Here is a 27,258-nt window from a genome sequence, read left to right as displayed (position 1 = left end):
AAGTTTGATAATTATAAAGAAACAAGTGTTCGTACTTTTTAGTCATCACTCCAAAAATACAAAACCAGATTGTAGTGTCTGGTGTTTCCATGTATTTACATGTGTAACACAGAAAAGGGGCAAAACCAAGCAGAATATAAATTACAGTAGCCTTGTTCAGAAACCCCCTATGCAGTATGCAAATACAGCAATAGATTTCTTCTAATCCACAACACAAAAATAAACAGAAACACATAAAGCCACAGAGGGTAGAGTCCTCAGTGATTCATAAAAATAGAGGTTTTTAAAATCAAGTTATTTTAAAATTTTAGGCAGTTTTGCACATGAAAAAGTTTATAGCACTTGTTCCCAAATCTTACTAAAAATGAATTATTTTTTCTACTGGAAAAATCCATGCATCTCTGCAGATGTCGTCTTTATAAAAATCTGTGCTGGCTACCTCACAACTACATTTACTCCTGACGTGTCAGCTGTTGCTTTCAAAACACAAACAGCACCGGAGCACACAACAATTCCAAAATCTTTTCAACTAAGGGAGCTTCTAAAGGCCTTAATTTTTTATTTAATAAAGGGGGAATCTTCCAAATCTGATAGGAATGCAGTGACCCTGTCACCCGCCTCTCACACCCTTGCTCTTCAACTTTACGTTGTAGCACACAGCAGATTTTTGACCTTGTTTGTCCTGAGATCTCAGGTCAATCTCTTCTGCTTGCCAAACTCCCAAGGTCACAGGTTTCCTTAGCGATACCCATAAGGATTGATCAGTGCCCATTGTCAATTTTCTATTTGTTTTGCATCCAGGAATCTCAAGTCAGCGTTAAGCCATTCAGCACTGCAGGCTGGCTAGCCTGCACAAATCGCCTGCTCCCTTTCACACCGCTCCCTGAAGATAAAGGGGCTGCATACAGAAGGGGTATGAAAATTAAGCCGGCGCTTCCTCGGAGCCTGGCGCTAGTGTGTGGCAGTGCAGTGTATTTCAATTAACATCCAGCCCTCTCAAACAGTGACACTTCAGAATCTGTGAGCGTCTGCCTTTTAGAATTTAATACTCAGACAGCCATTTTGCAAAAACACAGCAGATCCATGAAATAAGGGCTGTTTCACAGAAGCAGTCAGAACGATAAAGCCGTTGGAGATGCCGGCGATATTGCAACAGCTGTGTCGGCCATCAAACGATTATCATCCACTGTTTTTCTGAAGCTCTTCAAAATAGGATTTAACATTAGCCACCCTAGCTGTGTGTAATTTGTCAAACTCTATACTATTTCATATCTAGAAAATAATCTCCTTTCCCATGCCATGATTCAAATAATGAAAACTCCAAGCAAAAGAGTCTATCAACTGGTTTGAACTGATACAGATATTTGAGACAATCAATACTACCCCCCCCCACACACATATACACACCAAACCGATCCCTCTACAAATCATTTCCAACCTTATGAAAGTAACCTGGCACAAAAGATAAACACACAAAAACGTCTCTGGAGAGTCCTCAGAACCTCACAGACCTTAGGTGCCTTGACAACTCACGGCACAAGTGATTGATTTTCTGTTTGGTTCAGCACGGGGATTAAAGCATCCAAAAGAAGCAACACGGACCAGACAGACACAAGTTACATTTTCAGCTTCTCGTCACAACTGTATAGCAATAGACACTTACATAGGACACCCGTACTCGCCGGCGATGTACCAGCCCGCAGCACTGCATGAAGAGGGGGCAGGACGCAGTCAGAGCGTGGCTTCACCAAGCTGCAATGTGCCTCGTCTTCTTGTCACGGCCACTGTCCATTTCTTCCCACTTTCCACTCCCAGGTAAGAGTCATGGGCAAATGAACCCTTAGCTCCTGTCTCTAGGTAGCTCTTATAGACACTGCTGTTTCTGCAGGCATGCCAAAACTTTGTTCTCTCTGTCTGCCGTTTAAAAATTTCCTACAGGTAATTTGAGATCTTCTTTAAGGGGGCTGCCTACTGGCAAAAATCTAGAAAAGGTAGCATTTCTCTTCCCAAAGGAACTATTGCTAATGTGGAGTTTTGCCTGTCCAGATCATCAGGGTTTCTGAGCAAGGCTTTTACAGTAGCCATGCTCACCTCCGGAGATTGTCAAACCTCAGAGCCTTGCATTTCACCAGGCTGCAGTATGCTGCTTTGGAAGGGAGGAGGCCTACCCCGGCTGCTGTTTATGTGACTGTTTCTGAGAACAACGCTGCTCCTGCTGCTGCCTGGCTGTGATATCGCCCTCTTCACTATGCACAGACTGGCAACAGCATCCTTGATTCACTGGTACCTCTGTCACATTTTGGGCATATCTGATTTGCTCTTTCTCCCTCCTCCCCCTTCCACTGACAAATGAGTGAGTCTAGACTTTAATTCACTGTGGATTCTTAGGACTATGGGGCCACTCTTACACTGTGAGATGCTTTGTCCGACAGTATGTATTTCAAAGGAATTGTAAGGAAGATTGCTGGAGTAGCCTTAGGACCCGACTCACTCAACCACTGCGGCTACACAGTTTTCTTCTGCTTGTTGCCAAAGACTCATTTTCTACATGGAAGCATATTAAATAAACACAGCTCTGGCGGGCAAATGTGATCAGAGTCAGACCTAATTAATTGGTTAAATAATATATCATCTATGATTTAGACACAATAAACCAAATGTTCCACAAGCCAGAGAGCTTACAAGTCGATACTCCACGTAGACTATTATTTATGCCATTCCCCAAGGACACCGTTTTCTGACTGGGAGCTGATCTTTACATTCTTTGTCTTAGGCCTTGTACATGTCACACCATGAAAGATGAATCATTAAGGCATTGGGGACTCAGCTATTAATTTGGATGATATCAACCATTCTAATAAGCAATGATTCATATAACCTTTTAGTGTGTCACATATATTGATCCAAATTTGTCCCCACACCCAAGTCACTCTATATCACTTAAGAATGTACATTAATTAATTTCACACTGTAGTCTAAGATCAACAGCCATCATCATGATCCATAGAAAATGAGACCTGACTAATATGCAACCTTTGCCCGTGTTTTCTTTAGAGTCTGGGTAACAATCCTATATTGTTATTCATCAACAACTGAGAACTGGAAGATGTCTCTGGTTTATTTTTGACCTCTTATATGATTGAGTGAGGAACTGAGGCCCCAAATGGTCAGTGTTTGGTAATATAGCAGTAGTATAATTAATAGTTTGGACTAATACAGTCCTCTAAATTCTAAGGTCTTATCACATAGTAATAATAGTCCATGTTTTTGAAGGACCTAAGGGAAAAATATGACTATATAGAGCATGGGTTCTCAACCTTCCTAATGCTGTGACCTTTTAATAGAGTTCCTCATGTAGTGGTGACTCCCAACCACAAAATTATGTTCACTGCTACTTCATAACTATATTTTTGCTACTGTCATGAATTATAATATAAGTGTCTGACCTGCAGGATTATCTGATATGCCACCCCTGTCAAAGGGTCATTCTACCTCCAAAGGAGTCACAACTCACAGGTTGAGAAACACTGATAAAGAGCAACTAGGCTTTAAGTCAGAGATACTTCTAAATTAATTTGGAATTTGATTTTCAAATTAAGTCTTATGAAGAAGAACGACTTTTTTGGACTATGCAAAGTTCCTAGTACACAGGATTTCAGTTTGATTTTTTTAAGAAACTTTATTAAGAAATATAGTAATATAATAAAACATAAAAGTCAAGGTTTTCATTAACGTGTTTTCATATAATATATTTTGATCATTTTCTTTCCCTTCTCTCAACTTCTTCCAAAGAGAAAAGGGAGATGGAGAGAGAGAGAGAGAGAGAGAGAGAGAGAGAGAGAGAGAGAGAATATATGAATATGACGTTAGATGGGTAGGGAGGTGGAGAGGATCAGGGGTTTTTTTTTAAGCCTCTTTATGGTACATTTCATAAAAACAAAGAATAAAAATGAAGTCAAAGTTAGACTAAGATAAAAACACTGGAGGAAGAGTGCTCTCTTGGTGGATTCTGACTTTGATCTGGAATTCACTTAACTTTTTATTAAGTATGATATTTTTAAACACAGTATGTGAGAGGTTCCCCGGTTCATTAGAGATTCCACCCACACCGTCATTCAAGAACCCAGGAAGGAGTGCTGAGCACTCCAAGTGGGCTCTGCAAACATCTGCTGGGGGGTTTCTATCCTATTACTGCTGGGCTAACATGCTAGGGGTAGGTGGGAAATAATAAAGTACATTCCATTCATGAGGCTTTTTTCTTTCTTTTTAATGAGGAGTCCATATCACCATCTTCCTTTATGAGTTGACATAAGGCAAGTGCCACCACACCTAAACCGGACTCCAGGATCTTACGATACAACATAGGGAAGAGAACACAGTGATGAGGGGAATTGGGGACACAGGCAAACAGCTCCTAACTATCCCTTGAAGGAACACACAAGACTCTAAAGTCAGAGATGTGTGGGCTCCTTTTACAAGGGAGGCAGGGCTGCACTCAGTAGACAAGAAGCAGGGAAATAATGCCCGGTAACTAGGTGGTAAATGCAGCACTGAGCATGCAGACTAGACACATGATGCATCTGCTTATATAGAATATACAAGCAAAAATGTATGCAGATGACACGTCCATGATACATGAAGGCAGCAAGGATACACCCAAAGTGTGTTTAGGGATTTGTGCTTTTACTTATTGGTGTGTGTGTGTGTGTGTGTGTGTGTGTGTGTGTGTGTGTGTGCGCGCACGCATGCACTACATATGTATGGGTGCCTGCAGAGGCCAGAAGCAGGCATCAGGACTCTGTGGAACTGGAAGTCCAGGCAGTTGTGAGCCACATGATTCAGGTGCTAGGAACCCAACTCTGCTCCAGAGGAGCAGCAAGTGCTCTTAACTACTGAGCCATCTTTCCAGCCCCTGGGCTGTTTTGAAGCAAGGTCTCACATCACTCAGGATGTCCTCAGACTTATTATGTGCTCTGTAGAGAAGGATGACCATGAACTCCTAATCCTCCTGCCTCTGCCTTCTAAGTGCTAGGGTTACAGGTGTACATCACCACACCTGGTCCAACGTCTTCAAACTAAGCTTAGTTCTCCCACAAATTCAGTCCCTATTTATGTGTACATTCCTAGCATCGATCACAGCAAATGACATGTAGAAGAGGAGACATATACTCACACTTGTACCTTCATTATTCACTTACCAATTCATCCACAGTAACCGGAACAGACAGAGAGCTTGTACTGAGACAAATACTCCAGCTTCCCTAGCAACTGGGGGGGCCCATGTGACTAGCTTCTGGCCAATGAGAAAGAAGCAAACATGGCATGTACCAACCTCCTAGATGTTCTCAGAGGGACTGGACCTTGCCTTCCTTCCTCCCTTTCCGCTTTTCTGCTGGCCTAAGGTAGATGTATGGCTGAAGGAACACAGAAGATGTATGTCCAGGGAAACACAGTAGCGGGTTTCCAGTCTTTCCCTGGGAGCGCCCTATCAGTTGGCAGCCGCCCTATCAGTTGGCAGCAGCTTGCCATGGCACTGCAGTTATAAAGGGAAACATGCCCCTGTATTGTTTAAGCTACTGCTACTTTGACTTCAGTTAAAGAAATGAAACCAGTATTTTAAAAAACACCTCTGGGTATTATCACTTTTGGAGTCAAAATAATTCATTCATAATATCCAAGGGAGCATGTGGGGCAGCAGGAATGGACAGGGCAGAAAAATGAAGGGAAGAGAAAGCTCAGGTCAGGAGTGCAGTCTGGGCCGGACTAGAGCATCCCAAACTCCACAGCAGAGTTCAGGCTTCATCCAGCAGGACAGGAGAACTACCAAAGGCTTTAACTGTGAAGATAACTGCTGAGTTTTATTAACAAGTAGGAAAAACAAACCTCTCTAGATAACGTGGTCTAAAAACACTGGACTCGTCTCCAAAACCAGCAAAGAATCTGGAGCTGCTGAGTGTATGTACTGGCAATGAATGTCCAGTTACTTAGTAATCAAATCAAATGAAGTTAATCAAATAGCTGATGATTTATGGGGTTCACTGCAAACCTAATGAGTGGCTTAATGTATTTTTTAATAATCTATGGTATGTTTAAATTAAAATATTGTAAAGTAATAACAAAGAAAGGATGATAGAAATAATTACAAATAACCACAGATACATACATATAAAGTCAATGACATTTTAAAATCTAGGAGGTTCATCCCTGGGTATGACTTATGAAATGTGGGGATCGTTTCTTTACTATTTACATTGTGTGCTTCTCCTACTGAGGAGAGAGAAAACACACCACAACCGAGACACTGGAGAAATAAAGCCAGCTGCAAAAGGATGCTCTCACGGGAGCTGAGACAGACAGGAGAGGGAGAAGGGAGAGATTGATCACTGTGCTATCAGCCACCCAAAGGAGCAGGAAGTCCTGGCATGGAGGGCTAGGAAGATGGCATGCACACCGAGTTTGGATTCTTGGCCCTCAATCATGTTTTGCCATGGTGATGCCCACTCTAACTGTAGTAAAATGAGAAGAAGCAGAGAGAGGTGGATCCTAGGGCCTTGCTCTCTAGTCAGGCTAGCCAAACTCATGAACCCTGGGTTCAGTGAGAAACCCCGTTTCAAAAACTACCGTAGAAAAGATAAAGATGCCTAATGTTGACCTCTGGTCTCCACATGAGTGTGCACAGGTGAGCACATATGTTCATACATGGATGAGCACATCCATACACACATCTGTTCAGGCATGCCCTTACCACACATATGCACACACAGAAATTCTAGTATGCCACTGCACAGCAGGGTGATTACAGATATCTATTATGGCATATTTCAAAAATTTAGTATTTTGAATGTTTTCACCAAAAACAAATGAGAAATGTTCAAGGAGGTAAGTTTGACCTAATTTAAATATTATACAAGATGCACATGTATCAAAATATTTGCCAGGTATAACATGTATACATGTCCATGTGTTTGTTGCACTTATTTATTTTGTGTACATGTAGGCATGCACATGCTACAAACTGTGCAAAAGGAGTCACATCTGACCTTCCACTGTGTGGGTCCTGGGGATAGAACTTAGGTCATCAGGCATGGTGGTAGACATCTTGACCTGTTGAGTCTTGCCAGCACCAGTTTTTATAATTTTATACATCAGTTAAAAACAAGTTTAATTTTGAAATGCCCAAAGTCTCCACAATCTTGAGATACTTTCTAGAGTAGAACAGAAGGTATCTCATCATGAGATACAGCTATTTTAGTGGCTCTGGTTTCATAAAGGCAGTAGTCTCCAGCCTCAAAGCCACGATAGCCTCTGTGCTCAAGTCACACCCATCCATCATAGAACATTGTTACATACATATTCAGAGCCCAGAGTTCTGCAGTGCACTGGAAATCACTCCCCTGCTTTGCATAAATGCAAAAATGGTAACAACTACAAAACAGAATCAACAACAATGGCAAACTCCAACCACCCATATTAGTCTATTGAGTCAGTATCATCTGAGTGCTGCTGAGCATGTGCATGAGTCTACCAGGCACAAAATAGGAAGTCAGTACAATAACCGAGATCCTCAAACATAGGGAGTTCAAGGTCCAGGGGGACCATCTGACTCCATTAGTCACAAAAACATTGTTCAACAAACTAGGAAGTTATCTGGATAAAAGCACAGAGTGTTATGTAAAAAGAGAGCAGGTAGATGTTTGAATTACTGAAGGCAGAGAAGGCATTCCAAGGAATGCTCTTCGCTCTTCGAGCTGAGGCTGCTGGGTAGGAAGGAGTTGAGATCCAAAGGCAGGGGAGATGATGTGAGGAGAGAGATTAGAACAAAGGAAGAAGCATGGACACATGGCTCTGCAGAGGAAGGGATGATACCGTTTAAGTAGCTGGAGGGTCCAGGAAGAGAGGGAAGGGGACAAGAGGAGGTACGGAAGGCCAGTGGCAAGCACAGCAGGCCCTCTGTGCTAGGACTTCGTCTTCATGGTAAGATGAGTGAGATGATTTCATCCAGACAGCCAGAGGCCATGATCAGACAGATGACATTTACCATACACTTTTGGAGAGAAGTTTACAGCTGGGTTGGAAAATGGCTGAAGAGGAGGACAGAACTGCTGAGAAACTACACTGAGACTATTGAAATCAAAGATGACGATATTACCTCCTGAGAGGTGAGAGAAGAAGATGAACTGGGGGGATTAGAACAGAAAGGTACGATCAGAGAAAACAGGAAAAACCCTCAATGTACAAGATGTTTACTTCCACATTTCCTCACTTCTGCCCATTTCTACCCTTCATTACTGTTCAGTATGATGTACAGTCTGACATGGTGTCATGGGCATGTCCACTCTAGTTTTCTTAGACCATCATTTCTCACTTTAGGATTCTAAGCAGAATACTTATCAAGCTCCTTATATATTTGTTAATAATCATCCCCACCTTCTCTGCTTCTTCTCTCCTCTTCCTCCTCCTCCTTTTTGTCCTCCTTCTTGTGTGTTTATGTATGCGTGAGCACGTGTGCACATGAGTACATGCAGGGCAGAGGTCAATAATGGGTACCTTCTGCGACTGTCCTCTTTGACCTTGGTTTTCTTGTTTGTTTGTTTGTTTTTTTATTTTTTTGAGACAGGATATCCCAATTAAACCCACAGCTCACCAATTTGGCTAAAGTGGATGGCCAGCAAGCTCCAGGGATCCCTCTGTCTTGGCCTGTGAGCACGAGGATTACAGGTGTGTACCACCACCCCTGGCTTTTTACATGGGGGTTAAGATCAGAAGTGAGGCCCTCAGGTTTGCATAACCAGCACTTTACCCACTAAGCCATCTCTCCAGCCTTAATCTTTACTTCTTTAGCCACCAAAGAGCACAATTCAAATTTACTTAGCTTCTATGGGAATACATACCATTCTTCTTTTCTTTTCTTTTTTCTTTTTTCTTTTCTTTTCTTTCCTTCTTACCCAAGTTTCTGTATTCTTCTTTGATCTACTTCAATGTTTGTTTTTCTCAGACCAATACCCATCTTTTTTCAGTAATGAGACAACATTCAGATAACAGCAGAGGTCAGCAAAATAATGAGGTTGTCTGCTGTGGGATGTTCAAGTATGTCAAACGTGCTGCTCTGATTGGTTAACAAAAAACAGTGATTGGCCAGTAGCCAGGCAGGAAGTATAGGTGGGACAAGGAAAAAAGAGAAGTCTGGGAAGTGGAAGGCAGAGGTGGAGAAGCTGCCAGCCGCCACCATGACAAGCAAGATGTAAGAGGTAAGCCACCAGCCATGTGGCAACTTATAGATTAATAGAAATGGGTTAATTTAAGATAGAAGAAGTAGATAACAAGAAGCCTGCCACGGCCATACAGTTTGTAAACAATGTAAGTTTCTGTGTGTTTACTTGGTTGGGTCTGAGCGACTGTGGGACTGTTGGGTAAGAGAGATTTGTCCTGACTGTGAGCCAGGCAGAAAAACTCTACCTACAGTTGTCAGGGAAGAAGTCTGACTATACTTTCCAAACTAAGAAGTCATGGAATGGGTACTTGGCTTTAGTAAGGTTGGTTTTTTTGTTTGTTTTTGTTGTTGTTATTTGTTTGTTTATCTTTTGTGTTTTTGGTTGCTGTTGTTGTTTGCTTTTGGGTTTTGTTGTCGTTGTTTTGGTTTGGTTTGGTTTTTGGTTTTCTAGACTACATAGAAACACCCAATGTCGACCTCTGTTCTCAATGTATCCCTGTACATGCATGCTCATACATACATGAAAACACAAGGAGGAGGAAGAGGAGGAGGGGAAAAAAAGGAAGAGGTTTTTTGGTTATAATTTCTCTGCATATCCCTGGCTATCCTAGAACTTGCTCTGTAAACCAGGCTGGCCTCAAACTCACGGAGATCCTCCTGCCTCTGTCTCCCAACTGCTGGGATTAAAGCCACAACCACCCAGCAGCTTTAGGAAGTTTAAGGCTTGTCCAATCTTTTGAAACTGACTCAACATTATAATTTGCAAAGCCCATGCTTGAGAACCAAGTAGTTGAACACCCCCCCCCCCCCCCCCCCGCACAACACCCCCCCCCCCCACACACACACACAAAGAAAAAGCCAATGTTCTGGGTGAGATTATGATTTTGTATAGGGTCACAGTCATAACTATCATTGGCTACATGCAGCCCTTGGCCACAGGTTGTCTACCCAGAGGACAAACTTTGTTCTGTAGCTTATGTAATACATACTACACTCAAGTGTGATTAAAATTTGGTAATCCTAATAATCCCCTCTTGGCTTGTAATACAATCACATCTAAGAGAATACAACCTGCAACGAATGCCATTTAAATCCAATGCTCTCCTTACTGTGCATATTTCAAGGAAATTTGCAAAGAATGTCATAATCCACTTCTGTCCTTTCTCTTTTGATTCTCTCACAACTGACCCAAGGGCATGTCCTTACTTGGCAATACAAGGTAGTAAAACATTTAAACATTCAAATTCACCCAGGTTCCCAACAGTCCCCTCTGCTTTGTATTGAGTAGACTTGGATTTGTAGCTTACCATACCTTCTTTTAATTTCCCTGTATCACTCTTGGAGTCGATGAAAGGAAAATAAGCAATCAAAACTTCTACCCACCTCTTTCTCGTACTCTGGCCCAATCCCTCTCTACCCAGACTTCTGTTTTTCCTCAACAGAGTTCAGGGTACTGAGGGAGACATCACTACTTTCCAACTGAAGGAGAAACACCATGCAAAGGCAAAGGTCCATCATGCTAACCAGAAGGTAATGAGGACAAAACGAGTCCAAATCATCCATTGCTTAAAATTCACCACAAGACATCCTTTATTCCAAAAATAAGTTTGACCCGTTCATTTTATTCATTATAGATGGAAAGAAATACAACCTGCATATAGGAAAGGAAATACTGGTCTTTGGATGGAAAAAAAGGCATGTTATTCAGATTATAATATCCATGAGCAAATCCATGATGATCATACCATAAAATACTTCCAAGTGGTTATTTTAATTTCCTCTTCGATTGGAATGACAAGAAAGAGAAATACACATTGCCTCTAAAGTTGCCATAAAACATTCTTGACAGTCTCTAAAATTCTGTCTCACACACACACACACACACACACACACACACACACACACAGTATGTATTTTTATTAGAAGCCTTGTCATAAAGATTCTTGGCCACAACTGTCCTACCACTGACTCTACCATGACACATTTACAAAATTTACAATTTGCTACTTCATTTACTCATTTTATTTTTTTGAGATTATAATATTATTACACCATTTCCCCTTTCATTTTTCTCCAACCAAACCTACACTCACAGCTTTCCTTGCTCTCTTTCAAATTCATGGCCTCTTTTTAAATTTATTGTTGGTACATGCACTTATGCATATATACCTAAAAACATAAATACAACCTACTCAGTCTGTATAATGTTACTTATACTTATATTTGCGAGGATGGTCATTTGGTATATGTCCAAGTTAGGGTTACTATTGCTGAGATAAAACACCATGGCCAAAGCAACTTGGGGACAAAATGCTTATTTGGTTTATGTTTCCACATCACTGTTCAAAATCAAAGGAATTCAGGACAGGAATCCAAATAGGGCAGGAACCTGTAAGCAGGAGCTGACATGGAAGCCATGGAGTAGTGCTGCTTACTGGCTTGCTCCCTATGACTTTCTCAACTTGCTTTCTTATAGAACATGGGACCACCTACCCAGGAGTGGCCCCACCTACAATAGGCTGGGCCCTCCCACATCAATCACTAATTAAGAAAATGCCCTATGGAGATATTTTCTCAACTGAGGATCCTTTCTCTCCAGTGACCCTAGCTTGTGTCAGTGTGCTCTTCCCTGGATAAGACTACCTCCTGCTCTCAATATTCCTTAGTTGTTTGTAGTTCTTTATGTAGGGTTCAAGCCTTGTGGGCTTTCCCCACTCTACTTTATATGCCTATTGTTGTCCTTGTTCAGCTCATGTTTAGGCAGTCATGGTGGTGAGACTTTACGGCTGTGGCTTCTGACATTACTAAGAGACACAATCTCACAGGAAATCCCTTGATTCTCTGGCACTTACAATCTTGCACAGCTTTGATGCCTATGAACCACAACATGACCAGCCTGGCACAATAACCCTAAGGGTATAGGCATGGCATGCATACCTTAGTGGTAACAACTGTTCTCTAAATTGACTTATGGCCCACTCAACAAGAGGAAAATCATTCCTGGTACTCAAAACAGCCAACTACCCAGGGCTAGTGAAGAAATAGATCTCAGAGAAGAACCTACAACCACAACCACTTCACCAAACCAGCATGATTCCTAACTACACTCTATTTGTCCTTCTATCCACAGGTAAGTGGAGTCCGAACCCGTCAATAAGAAAACTTCTCTTTGCAACAGATGGAGAGCATTCCAGGAAACCACAACCTATCGAAACCAGGAGCCCAGTCCTAATGAATACATCTGTAATCTGACTCCCACACCTAAATCTCAGGAAACATTGTGGAAGAGGGGGCAGAAAGATTATAAATTCCAGTTTAGCCCTTTTAGAAATCCTTTGCTCAAGTAGAAGACAGAAAGAAGAGTAAAAGCTAACTAACATGCACCAATTCCTACTGGGCTCTAGTCCTATAGTAGACTAGAAACTTCACACACACACACACACACACACACACACACACACACACACACACACACAGGTGTTGATTAAGCAATTCCTATAATGTAAGTTCTGATTTATTTCCAGTTTATAAATGAAGAAACTTAGTCACACTTTTTGTCACTGTGACCAATAACTGAGTAAAACAACTTAAAGGAAATAATGATTTACTTGGACTTACAGTTTCAGAGGTTTTGATCTGTCACAGCAAAAAAAGCACCAAACCAGGGCAATCATGGCAGGAGAGAGGAAAAGAGCAGGAGTGGGTGGGGGACAGAGAGGGAAGAGGAAAGGGGAAATGGGGTCGTGGAGATTGGTCCTTGCTTGGCTTTCTCCTTTCTCAGCGTCTATCCTATCCAGATGTATAGGATAGGGCCTCCCACATTTAAAACAGGCCTTCTCTCCCTAGCTGTTCTCCCTGGAAACGTTACAGACATACCCAAAGGAACTTTACTAAGCTTCAAGGTTTTCTCAGTCCAGTCAAGTCCACAGTCAAGGTTCACTGTCACACCAAAGACGGTGAGTTAATTGTCCAAGAACAGGCATTGTAAGGTTTTCAAAATTGCTACCCACTGTTTCCACCATCTTGTTCTGTACCAGGCAAAAAGTTATTTCACAAGCCAAGCCTAGTGGAGTATCTAATGGCTAATTAACAGTCTAATCAACCAGCAGCCACTTTCCCCCAGAGTCAACACAATCATCCTGCCTTTAAATGGCTTCCCTTCTAGTAATTTCCAAACTGTGCTCACAGTCTATAATCATTCACTCTCCAAACTTCTCTTTCCCTTTCTTGCAAAGTCTAAAATTTTCCCCATTGGAAAATTCCTTCTACATCACTAGTACCCTCCCCTTGAGATAGGGTCTCACTATGCAGTCATGGTTGGCCTGGAACTTATGATGTAGACCCAACTAGTACCTTCTTATGAAAATTAAGACATCTCTTAACTATAGAATTTATTAACAAATAAAACTGTTTCTCTTCCTCCCTCTCCAGTTCTCTTCCTTCCTCTCAACAAACTTGAGAAATAATTCAAGGAAACTTGAAAGAATAATAATTTGTTTTGGGTAGTACTAAGGGTTGAGTTTAGGGCCTTATATATGCTAGCCAACCCCCCTACAGTGAACTAAGCTCTAATGAATACATTTAAAACTCATGTTTAAATTACATAAAAAGTACAATAAAACAACAACAAAGATGGTGGGAAGGTTTGAAGGCAGAAATAAAGACTGAAACACACCCCGTGATGACCAAAAACACTTCCTCCAGATGAGCCATGAATCTGGCCATAAGCTTTCTAGCAGGCAACTCAAAAAAGGGAAACTCGGTCAGTTACATAATTTACTGGCCATAAGCTTAAAATAAACCCAATGCTCAGAAGCGCCACTCTGCCTGGCACTCAGAGCAGACACCAAATTCTCCTGAAGTCCCATAAAAAGGAACATCTTGTAAAGGCACAAGCAGTGTTCCTGACGGTCCTGACGGGAAATCCACAGCAGGCTTTAAAGGTCCGTTTCTCGGACTGACCTTCAGAGGACGCTAAATGTCCCACACTGAAGTGGCATTTGGTAAGATACTCAGGACAGTGAGGCAGAAGGAACTATACACCATATTCACAGGCTGGACATGAGCCAAGGGTAAAGGGAACATAAGGACAAGGGAACATAAAGACACAAACCATGCTCTTGTGCACAAAGAGCATGGTTCCTTTAGGACTGAGACTGTTACAAAGATTACTGCTGTTACTCTCTGGATGGCAAATGGGAAAGTAGATCTGAGTTGAGTGACTGGGTTAGTGTGGCGTATCTCCCTAGTAGGATTTAAACCTGGTCTGATGGACCTCACACTATTTTCTCTCTCTCTGGGACTCCAGGGTACAAGGTAGTTCCTGTTCTTCAGATAATTCCACTGCCAATGTGAGGATGGAAGGAAATCATTGCCTGAGTCATGCACCCATCAATGACCCCACCAGGTAGGTTCCAGAGGGTACTTCCAACCTAATGGGTCATATGACAAAACCAAAAGTCACAGAAAGGGACTGATGTGTGTGTGTGTGTGTGTGTGTGTGTGTGTGTGTGTGTGTGTGTACATGAGCACATGCACACATTAATGATAGAAAGAAGATAGGAGAGAGTTGGGTAGAAAATAATAAGAATTTATTATATACATGTATCAAATTACCACACCCACCCCTGCAAAACAATTACCAATGAAAAAGAAAAAAATAAATAAATGGAGGAATAAAAAAGCAAAAACAAAAACAACCAGTCTCAATGAATACTGTTACTCACCATGAGCTTTTGATACATATCATATTAGATGGCAACGACATTAAGACCATTCAACAGGGATCCATGTAACTGGCCAGGGATGAAGTTAGAACAAAGATCACTTAAAGGGAGGCTAGATCATCTCAGCCTGCAGTGGCTGAAGTGAATGGACCTTCCCTGTTCCCCTCTCTGCCCTCCCTCCCCACACCTAGTGGCCTTGAAAAGTTCCCAAAAGTGGGAAGAACAGGAGGGGGTCTGTTGAATGCCTTTGGAGTAAGACATACTTAGGGAACACATAGGGCTAATGCCCAATGGCACCTTTAGATGAGGGCTGAAGACTTAGCAATAGGGCAAATGATTATAGAGAAAGCCCAACATAAACTTTGTCTGGTTGCAAATAGTTCATCTTGGTCTTGGTCCTATACCCAGCTCCTTTAGTGGTCCCAAGTAGCTAGTTATCCTAAATCTAATCTTTTGTTTTGTTTTGTGTGTGTGTGTCTGTGTGGCGGGGGTGGGGGTGGGTGGGTGGGGGTGGGGGGTGTTGTTTGTTTGTTTTTTGAAACAGGGTTTCTCTGTTTAATAGTTCTAGCTGTTCTGAAACTCACTTTGTAGACCAGGCGGGCCTTGAATTCACAGAGATCCACTTGCTTCTGCTTCCCAAGCACTGGGATTAAAGGTGTATGACCACCACCACCTGGCCTAAATCTTTAATCTGAATTTTGGCTAAGGATAAAAGATTTGTCTTCTGTACTTTTTGCTCACTGAAATGCTCTGCAAATTTAGAAGAATCATTTTAAAAAGAGACGAGATAAAAGGGATAGGAAACTTATTGCCCCAGGGCTTGTTAGAAAGAGGTGTGTGAAGACAGTCTAACACCAGCCTGCTTTGTGTGTGCCACATCCTCAGGATGCTTTTCCAGAGCATTACAGATTAACAGGAGCTAAAATGATACATAAAAGTATATGTATACATGCCTTCCATTTACAGTGGAGTAAGATTAGGGACTGTTAAACTTCTGTATTAATACAGATGGCCCGAATTTCTTAGCAAGATATCTAAAGAAAAAGAAAACACATAGTTATGTATTCAAAAACCTCATGCTCATTTTATTTTATAATCCTCTTTTTAAATCCATCTTCCTCTAAAGGGAAAGTTTATCATTTCTACCCTAATACAAAACCACTATTTTTAGAATAATTTAAATACTTTGGCAGATTAAAGCCTTGCTTTGCTGGATTTCAGTCGATTCTGGTTCACTATGTGACTCTTATGCATGGGATACAGCGGATATTAACACACACACAAAGAGCAAAAGTTGAGGGGCAGCTCTGTCAAGCTATTCACTTAAGTAAGAGTTCAGATAGTCTGGCACAATCCAAACTTCTCCACTTAGGAGACACTCTCACAATGTAGCCCAGGATGGCCTTGAACTCACTCACCATCTTTCTTTTTCTGCCTCCCCTGTACTAGGATTACAGATACGATCCATCACACCTGGCCCATGACATATTCATGACAGTCATTTTTTGTTGTTGTTGTAGTTGTTGTTTATACATTGCTTAGACTCTCATGACACACTCATGGACACATTTCCCATACTAACACACTTCATACTGGATTTTTCTTTTTAGTTGTCCTAAGTCTGAAAATAACCCTTAAAAAAAAAAAATCATTGTTTTTTTTTTTCCTTCAAAAGTCCTTGTTAATAATGAGGTTTTAGTAACTATTGTTTTGCTAAATAAATGGGTGAATAATTGTAAAATTCCTTGACTTTGAAAGGACATAGCAGGAAGTCAAGAAAGAACTGAAATACAAACTACAGAGGAACATGGCTTACTGGCTTGCTCCCTGGCTCACGTTAATCTAGTGATCTTCTACAGCCCAGCTCCACATTGTAGGAATGTAAGTGAAACCACTTTGTGTAACTTAAAAACCATTTTGCATGACTTGGAATAATGTGATGCCTGTCAAATAAGAGCTTGCCTGCCACCAGGCAGCTCTGAGAGGCCTCCAAAAGCAAGCCCCAGGCAGGCCTTGCTATGCTAATGAAGTCACCCCAAAGTGGTGGTGCTATGCTAGTGAACTAGCTCCAAGCTGTGAACCCTGAGAGTGCAGAGATACCACCCAACAAAATGATATGAATATTGGAACTCTGGGAATAGTCTCTAGGATTGGATCACACTGCCATGCTCTGGAAATGCAGCTTCTCTGGCTTCTGGTGACACCTGTCAGCACTGACACACTGTGCTGGATCCTGGCTTCAGTGACCATTGAACTTTCAACATTGTCCACATCGCTCTGCTCACAGATGCAGGAATGTCAGTGCTAGCAGCTAGCTAATGCTCTTAAGGACTTACTGGCCCTCCATTAGCGCCACCCTCCCAGCCTGCCACAGCTGAAGGACTTCACAGGGGATGTGGGTTGAGCCTCAAGCTTCTGAAGGGTTCTCACTGGAAAAGATTCCAAAGTGAAACCCTGCAGCATTTCCTGTCCAAGTTCCCCAGTTGGTGAGATATGTTTGATTTTTATATTAATATAATATTTATTATAAGGAATGTCTGTGTAAATAAACTGAGCATATTCAAAAGCCATATCTTGTAATAGACATCCTAATTGCTGAGTACCTCATAGCCCATAGGCCTTGAGTGATCTCTGCAGCATATGCCTAGGACCCTCCTACATCAATCATCAATCAAGACAAGCTCTCACAGATTAGCCAATCTGACTGAGGCAATTTTTCACTCTTCCCTGGTGACACAAGGTTGTGCCTAGTTGACAATAAAAACTAACTGGGACCCAGATGCTGGAGATACTCATGTGAACAATGAAAAAAAAAAATCTCTGCTCCTGTGGTGCTATGCAGGTAAAGAAAATAGGAATAAGTATTTTTAAATGTCAACTTGCAATTTCTCTGCATTTTGTGAAGAGGGATAGGAAGAGGAATGACAGCCTGGAAGAGTAAGTTTCTGTCTCCTATAAGGCATCTGTGGAAGGTAAGTGTGGCTATGACAAATGAAGAAGACATGCGACCTAGGAGAAGAAAAGACAAACACTAGAGGTGGGGGCACACAGTTCTCACAGAGGGAAGAGTCAGTTGGTGCTGGTGATTTCATCTCCTCCGATGGCCAGGCTTGGAACCATTCAGGTTCATCCTATCACCATAGCAACAGGGCTTTGTCCACAAGTGAAAGCCATGGGAGACTTTGTGAAGAACAAATCAAATGACTGACATCTCAGGGGTGGCATCATGCATGCTGTGCGGCCACGGCAAGGAGCTGAAAAGGACCCAGAGACAGTGTCTGACACTACCACAATAGCTCAGTTGGGAGAGAAGAGCTTGATGGAGGGCATTTGTTGGAGAACACTCTTAAAAGACAGTTTGCTTCGGAATATATCTAAAGACAGAGGTGGTAGAACCCATAGATTCATATTGCATGAGATAAGAATGCATCAAGCTATGGGCTGAAAGGGGACAAATGGGCTGAACAACCCTGTGGATGGCAGCTCTAGTTCCTAAAAGGAACACTAATGGAGAAGCAGGCTTGAAAAGGAAACAAAATTAATGTGGGGAATCTTTGAAAAAAAAAATCTGTAGGATATTTGGCCAGATGTGGTGGCACATGCCTTTAAATCCAGTACAGGGACAGGCAGATTTTTGTGAGATGGAGGCTAGCCTGGTCTATGCAGTGAATGTAAGCTAGCCAGATAGTGAGATCCTATCTCAAAAAATAAGATTAAATTAAATCTATGGGATATCAACGTAATGAGACCAGGTAGACAATTCATTGCATGATTTCAGGCTTCCAGAGGGAGCTGTGGGCACAGATGGGAATTTGGAAGGTAGCACACAGATGGTCTTTAGACCATGAGTCTTCTTGAAATCCCTAACGAAGACGTCTCAACACTGACTCCAGTAAAGAAGAGATGCTGAGGCAGGAGTTTGGGAAGATACAGGAAGTGATTTCTTTGGTTCAAAGCCAAAGTGAATTCAAATATGATATAGACTACAGATTTAATATCAGATCCCAGTGTATGGAGATCAATGATTGTAGATGAAAGGAATTCACTGAGAATTTGGGTCAAAAGTGTGTTGGGGACCAGCAAGACGGCTCAGCAGGTAAGGGTGCTTGCTGCCAAGCCTGATACTTAAGTTTGATCCCCAGAGCTCCCATGGTGAAATGAGAAAACCAACTAGTAAAAGCTGTCCTCTAACCTCTACATGCACACACGCACTATCCTCCCTTGCCAATAAATAAAATTAACATTAAAAATATTTTAAGTCTGCTGAGATAGAGTCAACTGACATAAACAATTTGATATTGTAGGTACAATTTTCCAGGATGATTTTATTTAGCACAGAGTATAAACATGAAACATGGCTGTGGATAGATGTAGAATCAGCAGTATTTTCTATCAAGTAGAAGGTGCTACAGACTAGAGGAACAAAAGGTGCTTCAAGAGAGATCACAGGTAACTGTAGAAGAAAGTCCTGGGATGGTCCAGAGGCAGGAGGGCACCATACACCCGACTGGATGAGCCCACTGACTTGCATCTGCTGTGGGAAGGTCTTCTCAGAGGGGTGCCTTTTTCAGATGGAGTTAGGAGAGAGACAATACATGAGAATGGAGAGAGGACATGGTAGGACACTGGAGGTCAGAGAAGGTGAGACAAGGGCCTCTTGGGAATCATCCTATAAACTGGCCAGGTAAGCTGAACAAAATGGACATCAAGTACATGTGACTGTCTGTGTAAAACTGTCTCCGGGACAGTGTTTCCAATACAACCCATCATGCTCATCTGCTGGAGTTCAAGGGCCAGATCAGCGAGAATCAGATTCAGCCTGGCTTGGCGTTTCTCAGGAACACTAGACAGAGGGAGAGGGGAGCAGAGAGATGGGAACGTCTAGTGGACCAATGGGTCCAAGTAAGCAGGAAACTGATGATCTGCTGGTCATGGAAGGTGAGAAACCAAACCAAACCAAACCAAAACAAAACAAAAAACAAACAAAACAAAACTATGCAAAATCACAGAACAGGAGGAATTCTTAGAGCAATAGCAGATAAGTTAGGTTAGATCAGCCTCTTCCAATGTGGCTTCCAGACAGTCAGCTCCTGGAGATACTATACTAGTGTGTCTGTCAGTATGGAGACACAACCCCCAAGAGAACCAACTGCAGGGAGGGAGTAGGGATGTGCTTGGTGCAGTGTGTCAGGAGTTTCTGTTCCTGTGTGGTTGACCTGGTTGTGCTTGAGGCCTGTGGTGAGGCAGAAATATAATATAGCAGGAAGGTGTGGAGGGTTCACTTTATAGTGGACAGGAAGTAGAGCCAGAGTGAGAGTGACAGAGAGGGAGACAGACAGACAGACAGACAGACAGAGACAGACAGAGAGAGACAGATAGACAAACAAACAGAGGCAGATAGAGACAGAGAGACAAAGATACAGAAACAGAGACACAGAGACAGAGATAAACAGAGAGACCAAGAGACAGAGGAAGAGAAAGGCTCACTTCCTCCATCTAGGCCCAACCTCCTACAGTTTCCTCCCCCTCCCTCTCAGAGGTCCCTTCAGCTGTGAGTCCAGCAGGGGTAACACTATTGAAAGTCCTATCCCTTGTGACCCAATACCCTCTGGACGTTGCTGCACTTAGGACCGAGCTGTCAACACAGGTGTCTCTGGGGACACTTCACATCCAAACCACATTAACTAGCAGCAGAACAGCCTGCGATAAAACAATATGTAAGAAAATCTCATTTTTCCCCTTGTCTAATATAGTTACATGGAGTATAGTTATGTGTAGTAGGAAAATAGATGGAATAGGAAAGTACTTCTTCAGTTTGAAAGCAGAAATGGTAGAATCCAGGGGGAGTCATCTGATTAGGTAGAAAGAACCTTAAAAATAGTATACTTGTCCAATTATTTCATACTCAGACCACAGAAGCCTTTTATTATTCTCATTTATGAAGCAGACAGTCACCAAGGCAAACTAATTAAACTATGAATCTTCATTTTTTGAAAGATCCTACTCATTATGCTTGATACAAATACCTTCACCCCTTCCTAACTAGCATTTCACGTGGGTTTTGACATCAATTCAGTTGATTTTGGAAGAGCAGAACTGATCTACTGCATTTCAAAGCTGATATTGATAAGTCCTCACAGTGTTAGGGACAAAGTCCAAGGTCTCACTAAGTAACTCTACTACTGAGCTATCTCCCTAGGCTGAAAGGTGACAGATAGTTGTAGGTTACTTGTCTGATTGACAAACGCAATGTGGTCTCTGTGTTCACACCAGCTTCACATGCTAAAACCTGAGCAACATAGTATTGAAAGGTAAGGCCTATGTGGTGCCAAGGTCATCGGGGTGGGCTCCCCAAGAATTACTGCTTTTATATAAAAGCTCCTAGAGAGCCTTCCATATCCCGTGCATTGTATGAGGTCACAGCAATATGGCATCTGTGAATTAGGAAACGGGTCCTAACAAAATGCCCTCTGCTATGAGCTTACATGTCCTTCCAAGGCTGCAGGTCTGTACGAAACATCAGCTGTTTATAAGTCCCATTATTAATGACATTTTAAATAGAGCAGCCCGGATGCACCATGAGAATAGATTCATTTTGGCATCATCAACAGACACACCTAAAATCCCAGTATGACTTTCTTAAAGGGTAGCACGGAGGAGGAATCCATGACTTGTGACACTTTACAATCCGCATCCAACCATTCATGTCCAATTGGAGCATTGCATGGAAAACTGAAACATGGAGTTCAAGCCTGAAGACCTTTAATGTTCCATTCCTTGGTTGTATTTAGCTTTAGATGGGTCCCTACTCAGTCCATTGGGATGTTCCTTTTCTGGGAGCTAGTGTTGCAAAGAGGATGGGGCCTCAGAGGGAAGTGGAGGCTGTCAGGAAAAAGACATAACCACTAGATGGCAGCAGCAGACAGCTCTGGTGACAGAAAGGGCTTAGGCCCTTAAGGCAGGATTCTGTCCACAGGCTCATCACAGGATGAGGGGAGACAGGCGAGAGAAGGAGAGAACGTCCAGGCGAGAAGGAAATTGAATGAGTTCCCAAGTGTCTCACTCACCTACAACGTGGGGAGTTTCTGGGCCTGACCATCACAGGTCTACGTCTCACACTGAATAGGTCACTTGATAGGGTGAAACCCTCTAGGCCAAATAGCCAGAGTCTACCTGTGTGGGCTGTGTTGAAGATGATCAGCCAGACTATCAAAGTGTGCTGATGCATTCAGGGAGCAGAAGCAGGTGGGTCAGAATTCCAGGCTATCTGTGGCTTCAAGTTTGAAGTCAGCTGGGACTAACGCGGACCCTGTCTAACATTTGTACTCATGTATGAAATTCTCACAAGATAATGAAAGGGAGGGAGGGAGGGAGGGAGAGAGGGAAGGGAGAAAAGGAAGGAAGGAATTAAGAATAAAATGGAGTCTGATTTCACAAGAATTTGAGCTAATAGAATTTCAGAAAAAATAAAACAGCTTCTGGATGGATACAAAGTTCATCTTTTTATCATTTAAATAATGAAATAAATAGAAAAGGCTATTTGTAACCACACTTTTCATATTTTATTTTAAACAAAAAAGAAATGGTACAGGCCTTACCATGGTCCTAGCACTCTGGAGGCAAGAGGATCTTGTCTCAACAGAAGAGAGAAATTCCTCCTTCCAAAATTTTGTGGTTCTCAAAGATTACTAATAATATGGTGTTTTCTCACTGGCAAGCAGTTTACATTGTTTCTTTTACTTTTCATGATAATTCTTGAAGTTAGTACTTTTGTGCCCATTCAGTAGAGGGGAAAATCGTATTGAGTATCACTAAAAACGCTAAGCCCATGCGACCAAAGGAGCAGAGCCAGACTTCAATTCCAGGCAGTCCTAAGAGAGCTGGAGTGTTAAATCCTGCTACAGATAGGATCTTAAATACCCAGAAAGGTCAGGGTGCTAAAGGCTTCGACTCTATGATGGTGCTATTTGGAAGTGGTCAGATCTTTAAGAGGTGGGTTTAGTGGGAATTCGTTCTACCAATTAGCTTTGAGGTATATAAGCCTTAGAGTGTGGTTTCTGATTGTTTCACAGGAGAAGGAGAGGTAGTCCATTACCTTCCTCTTGGGATGGATTCAGAGGGCTGGATCCATTTGCTCCTGGGCAGAACTGACGGGGGCTGTTCACTTGGTTCTATATTTGTGAGTGTATCTTCCCCTTTATTACTTTAATAAATCCTTGTCACCCCCTTAAACAGACTCACGTGGATCTAGATCAGTGGAGGTGTACTTGAAAAGGTTCACAGGGCCTTTAGCCCTTTGATTCTACCTCTTTTGCTGCCTGGCAAAGAGAGAAAGTTTTGCGCTGCCTTATGACCCTACCATGATAAGCTGCCTAATCACAGACCCCAAAGAGAACAGGGTCAGCAACTGGCCATGGACCAGAACTTGTTTGTATAGTGTGTGCGTGTGTGTGTGTGTGTGTGTGTGTGTGTGTGTGTGTGTGTGTGCACATTTTCATCTGTTCCCATGCAGAGGCCAGAAGTCTATGTTGGATGTCTTCTTCATCAGGATTGCAAGCACACACCACCTTCTTGGATGACATGCATGCTGGGGATCCAAGCTTAGGGACTTGTCTTTTGCAGCAAGTACCTTACTGACTGAGTCTTGTCCCTAGTTTAACCTTCTCTTTTGGAACTTAATGGCTTCAGATACTTGTACAGTAACAGAAAACCAGCGGATATGAACCAGTAGGCTATGCAACTTTCATCTGAGGCTTACCACACTTTAGAGTTGCCAGGAGATTCATTGGGTTTTTGTCAGAGGACTATTTTCTTCTCTGGATTAGAGGAATGGAAAAGTCCACAGAGGATTCTTTATTTTCTCTGACTTCTTAAAATTTCTTTTTGAAAAAAAAAAGATTTCTTGGTTGTTCTAATATCTTCACTGATTTTGATAATTCAACACTGTGCTGTTCAGACTTGAGATTTTTACAGGTCCCATTTTTTAAAAAAATAGATTTTTAAGTTACCACACAGCGTAACAGTTTTCATGATGGCATTTCCTTCCTTCCTTCCTTCCTTCCTTTCTTCCTTTCTTTCCTTCCTTCCTTCCTTTCCTTCCTTCCTTCTTTCCTTCCTTCCTTCCTTCCTTCCTTCCTTCCTTCCTTCCTTCCTTCCTTCCTTCTTTTTTTCTTTCTTTTTTTTTGGCTTTTTGAGACAGGGTTTCTCTGTGTAGCTTTGGAGCCTGTCCTAGAACTTCTTAGGGAACAGAAGGACTAGAACAGAGGCCCCTTCTCACTTCTGCCAGAGCAGAACTCAAAGGTACATTTTGTATTGTGTTTGGCCAAAGTTGTAAACTAAGAACAATGCTGCAGGATGCTTTGCAGGGTTTCCCCTCTCAAATCTCACACACTGTAGACCCAGGTGACATCCTACACACCACCTGCAGGCATCTCCCACACACTGTAGACCCAGGTGACATCCTATACACCACCTGCAGGCATCTCCCACACACTGTAGACCCAGGTGACATCCTACACACCGCCTGCAGGCATCTCCCACACACTGTAGACCCAGGTGACATCCTACACACCGCCTGCAGGCATCTCCCACACACTGTAGACCCAGGTGACATCCTACACACCGCCTGCAGGCATCTCCCACACACTGTAGACCCAGGTGACATCCTACACACCGCCTGCAGGCATCTCCCACACACTGTAGACCCAGGTGACATCCTACACACCGCCTGCAGGCATCTCCCACACACTGTAGACCCAGGTGACATCCTACACACCACCTGCAGGCATCTCCCACACACTGTAGACCCAGATGACATCCTACACACCGCCTGCAGGCATCTCCCACACTCTGTAGACCCAGGTGACTTTTCTACTCACTGCCTGTAGGCATCTGCAGGGTACTGCATCCCATTACCATCAGCATAGGGGCTGAAAACAACACAGATTAGCATCCCACAACCTGGAACCCAGAATCCAAAGTGAGTCTCATTGAGGAGAAAGTCAAGGCGTCCCTAATGGGGGCTCTTGGCAAGAATCAAGTTCATGGCTTTTCTACGTTTTAGCAACTTTTGTGTCCCTTGGTTTAAGACCCTTTCAAAGCCAGCAGGCATCTCCCCTTCATGTCTGCTACCGCTGACACATCCTCAGCTACTCTGACTCAACCTCACATAGGAGACATAGGAGAACACTTGTGATTACATTGTGCGTCACTGGACAATATACAACCATGTTTCCAGTTTAAGACTCTTCATCATCTCTGCACAATCCTGTTTGCTATCAAGGTAACATCCATAGGGTCCAGAGATTAAGACAGAGATATCTTTAGAGCCTAGCACACTGCTCCATGCCTTCTCTAAGACTGTGTGTCCACCAACCCTCTTAAGTCTCAAGTCCTTTTATTTAGGACTGGCAAATGAATCCATGAGGCTGTTGAGAAATTCCAAGCATAATGAAATCAAAGCTCACAGGGGGAAGAGTAGGGAGGTTGTAGAATGCTAACATACACTTAGCAGAACCAGTTTCTGCCTGAACACGTGCATTGATTTTCTACAAGTGATCATGTTGAGTATTAGAAATCATGTCATTCAGGACATCATAAGCAATGGTCAAATGACCCTCATTCTACTTTTGAAATGATTTCTGCTCAAATGTAAAATTTTCATGTCTAAAATGTATTGTTGAATTCAATGATGGTATTCTCTATGAATCTCAGCAAAGAAACCATAGATCTGTGACTCCAAAAGGTGGTGGTTTGAATAGGAATACCCCTCCCCCGCCCCCAGGCTCATATATTTGAATGCTTGGTTAATAGGGAGTGGGGCTCTGAAACAGATTAGTAGGTGTGGCCTCATTGAAGGAACTATGTCACTGGGGGTGGGCTTTGAGGTTTCAAATGCTCCACTCAGGCCCAGTGTCTCTCTCTTCCTGCTGCCTGCTGATCCAGATGTAGAAATCTCAGCCAGATCTCCAGCACCATGTCTGCCTGCATGCGGCCACATTTCCTGCCATGATAATAATGAACTAAACCTCTGAACAGTAAGACAGCCCCAATTAAATACTTTCCTTTATAAGAGTTGCCGTGGTCATGGTGTCTGTTCCCAGCAATAAAGTCCCAACTAAAACAGAAACTGAATTCACGCCTTCCCATGAGATATTTTTAAATCCTGAAACGTCTTCTGAGGATGAGCAGAACCATTGTGAAGGTCATTACAGCAAGTACTTCAGGTACAGTCCTATACAGAAACAAGCCTGGCTCCTCTTGACTGAGGGCTTTAAACAAGCAGTAACTTCTACCCAGCACCACTGAATTTTTGAATTCTCCCCAACAATTCGGCACTGTGGTTGGTGCAACTCAGTTTCCCACATGAGGAAACAGAGTCTAAAAGCAAAGTGACATGTCAAGGACACACTGTGTACCAGTGCTAATGTTAGGGCTAAAGCTCAAAGCCCAGGACATCAAAGCCCAAAGAATCTTACCCTCTCCCAGGTTGTCACGTGTGTGCTCTCTACAAGCACATGACTCACACGACTTGAACCAGGAGGCAAGGAATCTTGTGAGCCATGTGTTTTATTTTCTAACTCGATTAAATGTCTTACCCGGAATTTCAAGTGTCTACATTACTGTTGGCACACAGAGATTTTACGCATTCTGTTTGGTGTGTTCCAAAAATAGTCTCTACAGACAAAAATAGTTGTTTTTAAGATCTCTGGGAATGCTTGATGTTTGATTTCACTGAAAACATAACACTGCAATAATGACAAATTTGAAAGTATCAAAAATGTAGTTTCTACCTTTATATACACCCTCAAGGGGTTTTGATATATTTTCTTTATAATTTTAATTACCTTTACTTAGCTGTACTGACACAGACTAATAAGCCTAGCTACCTTATTTATTTCCATAGCTGTATGGTTCATAGAAACTGTTTGTATGATATTCTGACCCTTTATATTTCTACATCAAGCTTTTCATGACAGTTGTTTCCATGTGTCTTGATTTGTTGTTATGAAGTAGAACATTTTTAAAAAGCTAGCACCTTTTCACTGTAATTTTTTTCTTTTAAAATATTTTATTAGGGTTGGGGATTTAGCTCAGTGGTAGAGTGCTTGCCTAGCAAGTGCAAGGCCCTGGGTTTGATCCTCAGCTCAAAAAAAAAAAAAAAGTATTAGTAATACTAGTGTCTACACATAAAATATTTTATTTATTGATATTGGGTGTGTGTATATGTGTGCTACTGTGTGTGTGTGTGTGTGTGTGTGTGTGTATGCACTTGTATATACACAACTTGGGAGTTGGTGCTGGAGATAGAACTCTAGCTGT

The 27,258-nt window shown here is 42.3% G+C and overlaps 1 protein-coding gene across 10 annotated transcripts in view; it reads right to left on the bottom strand.

Moving 5' to 3' along the window:
• Cacnb2 (calcium voltage-gated channel auxiliary subunit beta 2) overlaps nt 1–27,258 on the bottom strand; it is a 351,986-nt gene that overhangs the window by 219,086 nt on the left and 105,642 nt on the right. Inside the window, exon 1 of one of the 10 annotated variants that reach the window (XM_036187220.1) lies at nt 1,664–2,259. The exons of the other annotated variants lie outside the window; for them this stretch is intronic. Coding sequence (XP_036043113.1) covers nt 1,664–1,711 — 48 coding nt within the window. The 5' untranslated portion in view covers nt 1,712–2,259. Of the gene's footprint in view, nt 1–1,663; nt 2,260–27,258 lie in introns of those variants that run through there. 10 annotated transcript variants of the gene reach the window in all.

The sequence above is a fragment of the Onychomys torridus genome, chromosome 5 (genome assembly GCF_903995425.1).
Source record: "Onychomys torridus chromosome 5, mOncTor1.1, whole genome shotgun sequence".
Taxonomy (NCBI): Eukaryota; Metazoa; Chordata; class Mammalia; order Rodentia; family Cricetidae; genus Onychomys; species Onychomys torridus.
This window is presented reverse-complemented; position numbering and strand designations above follow the sequence as displayed.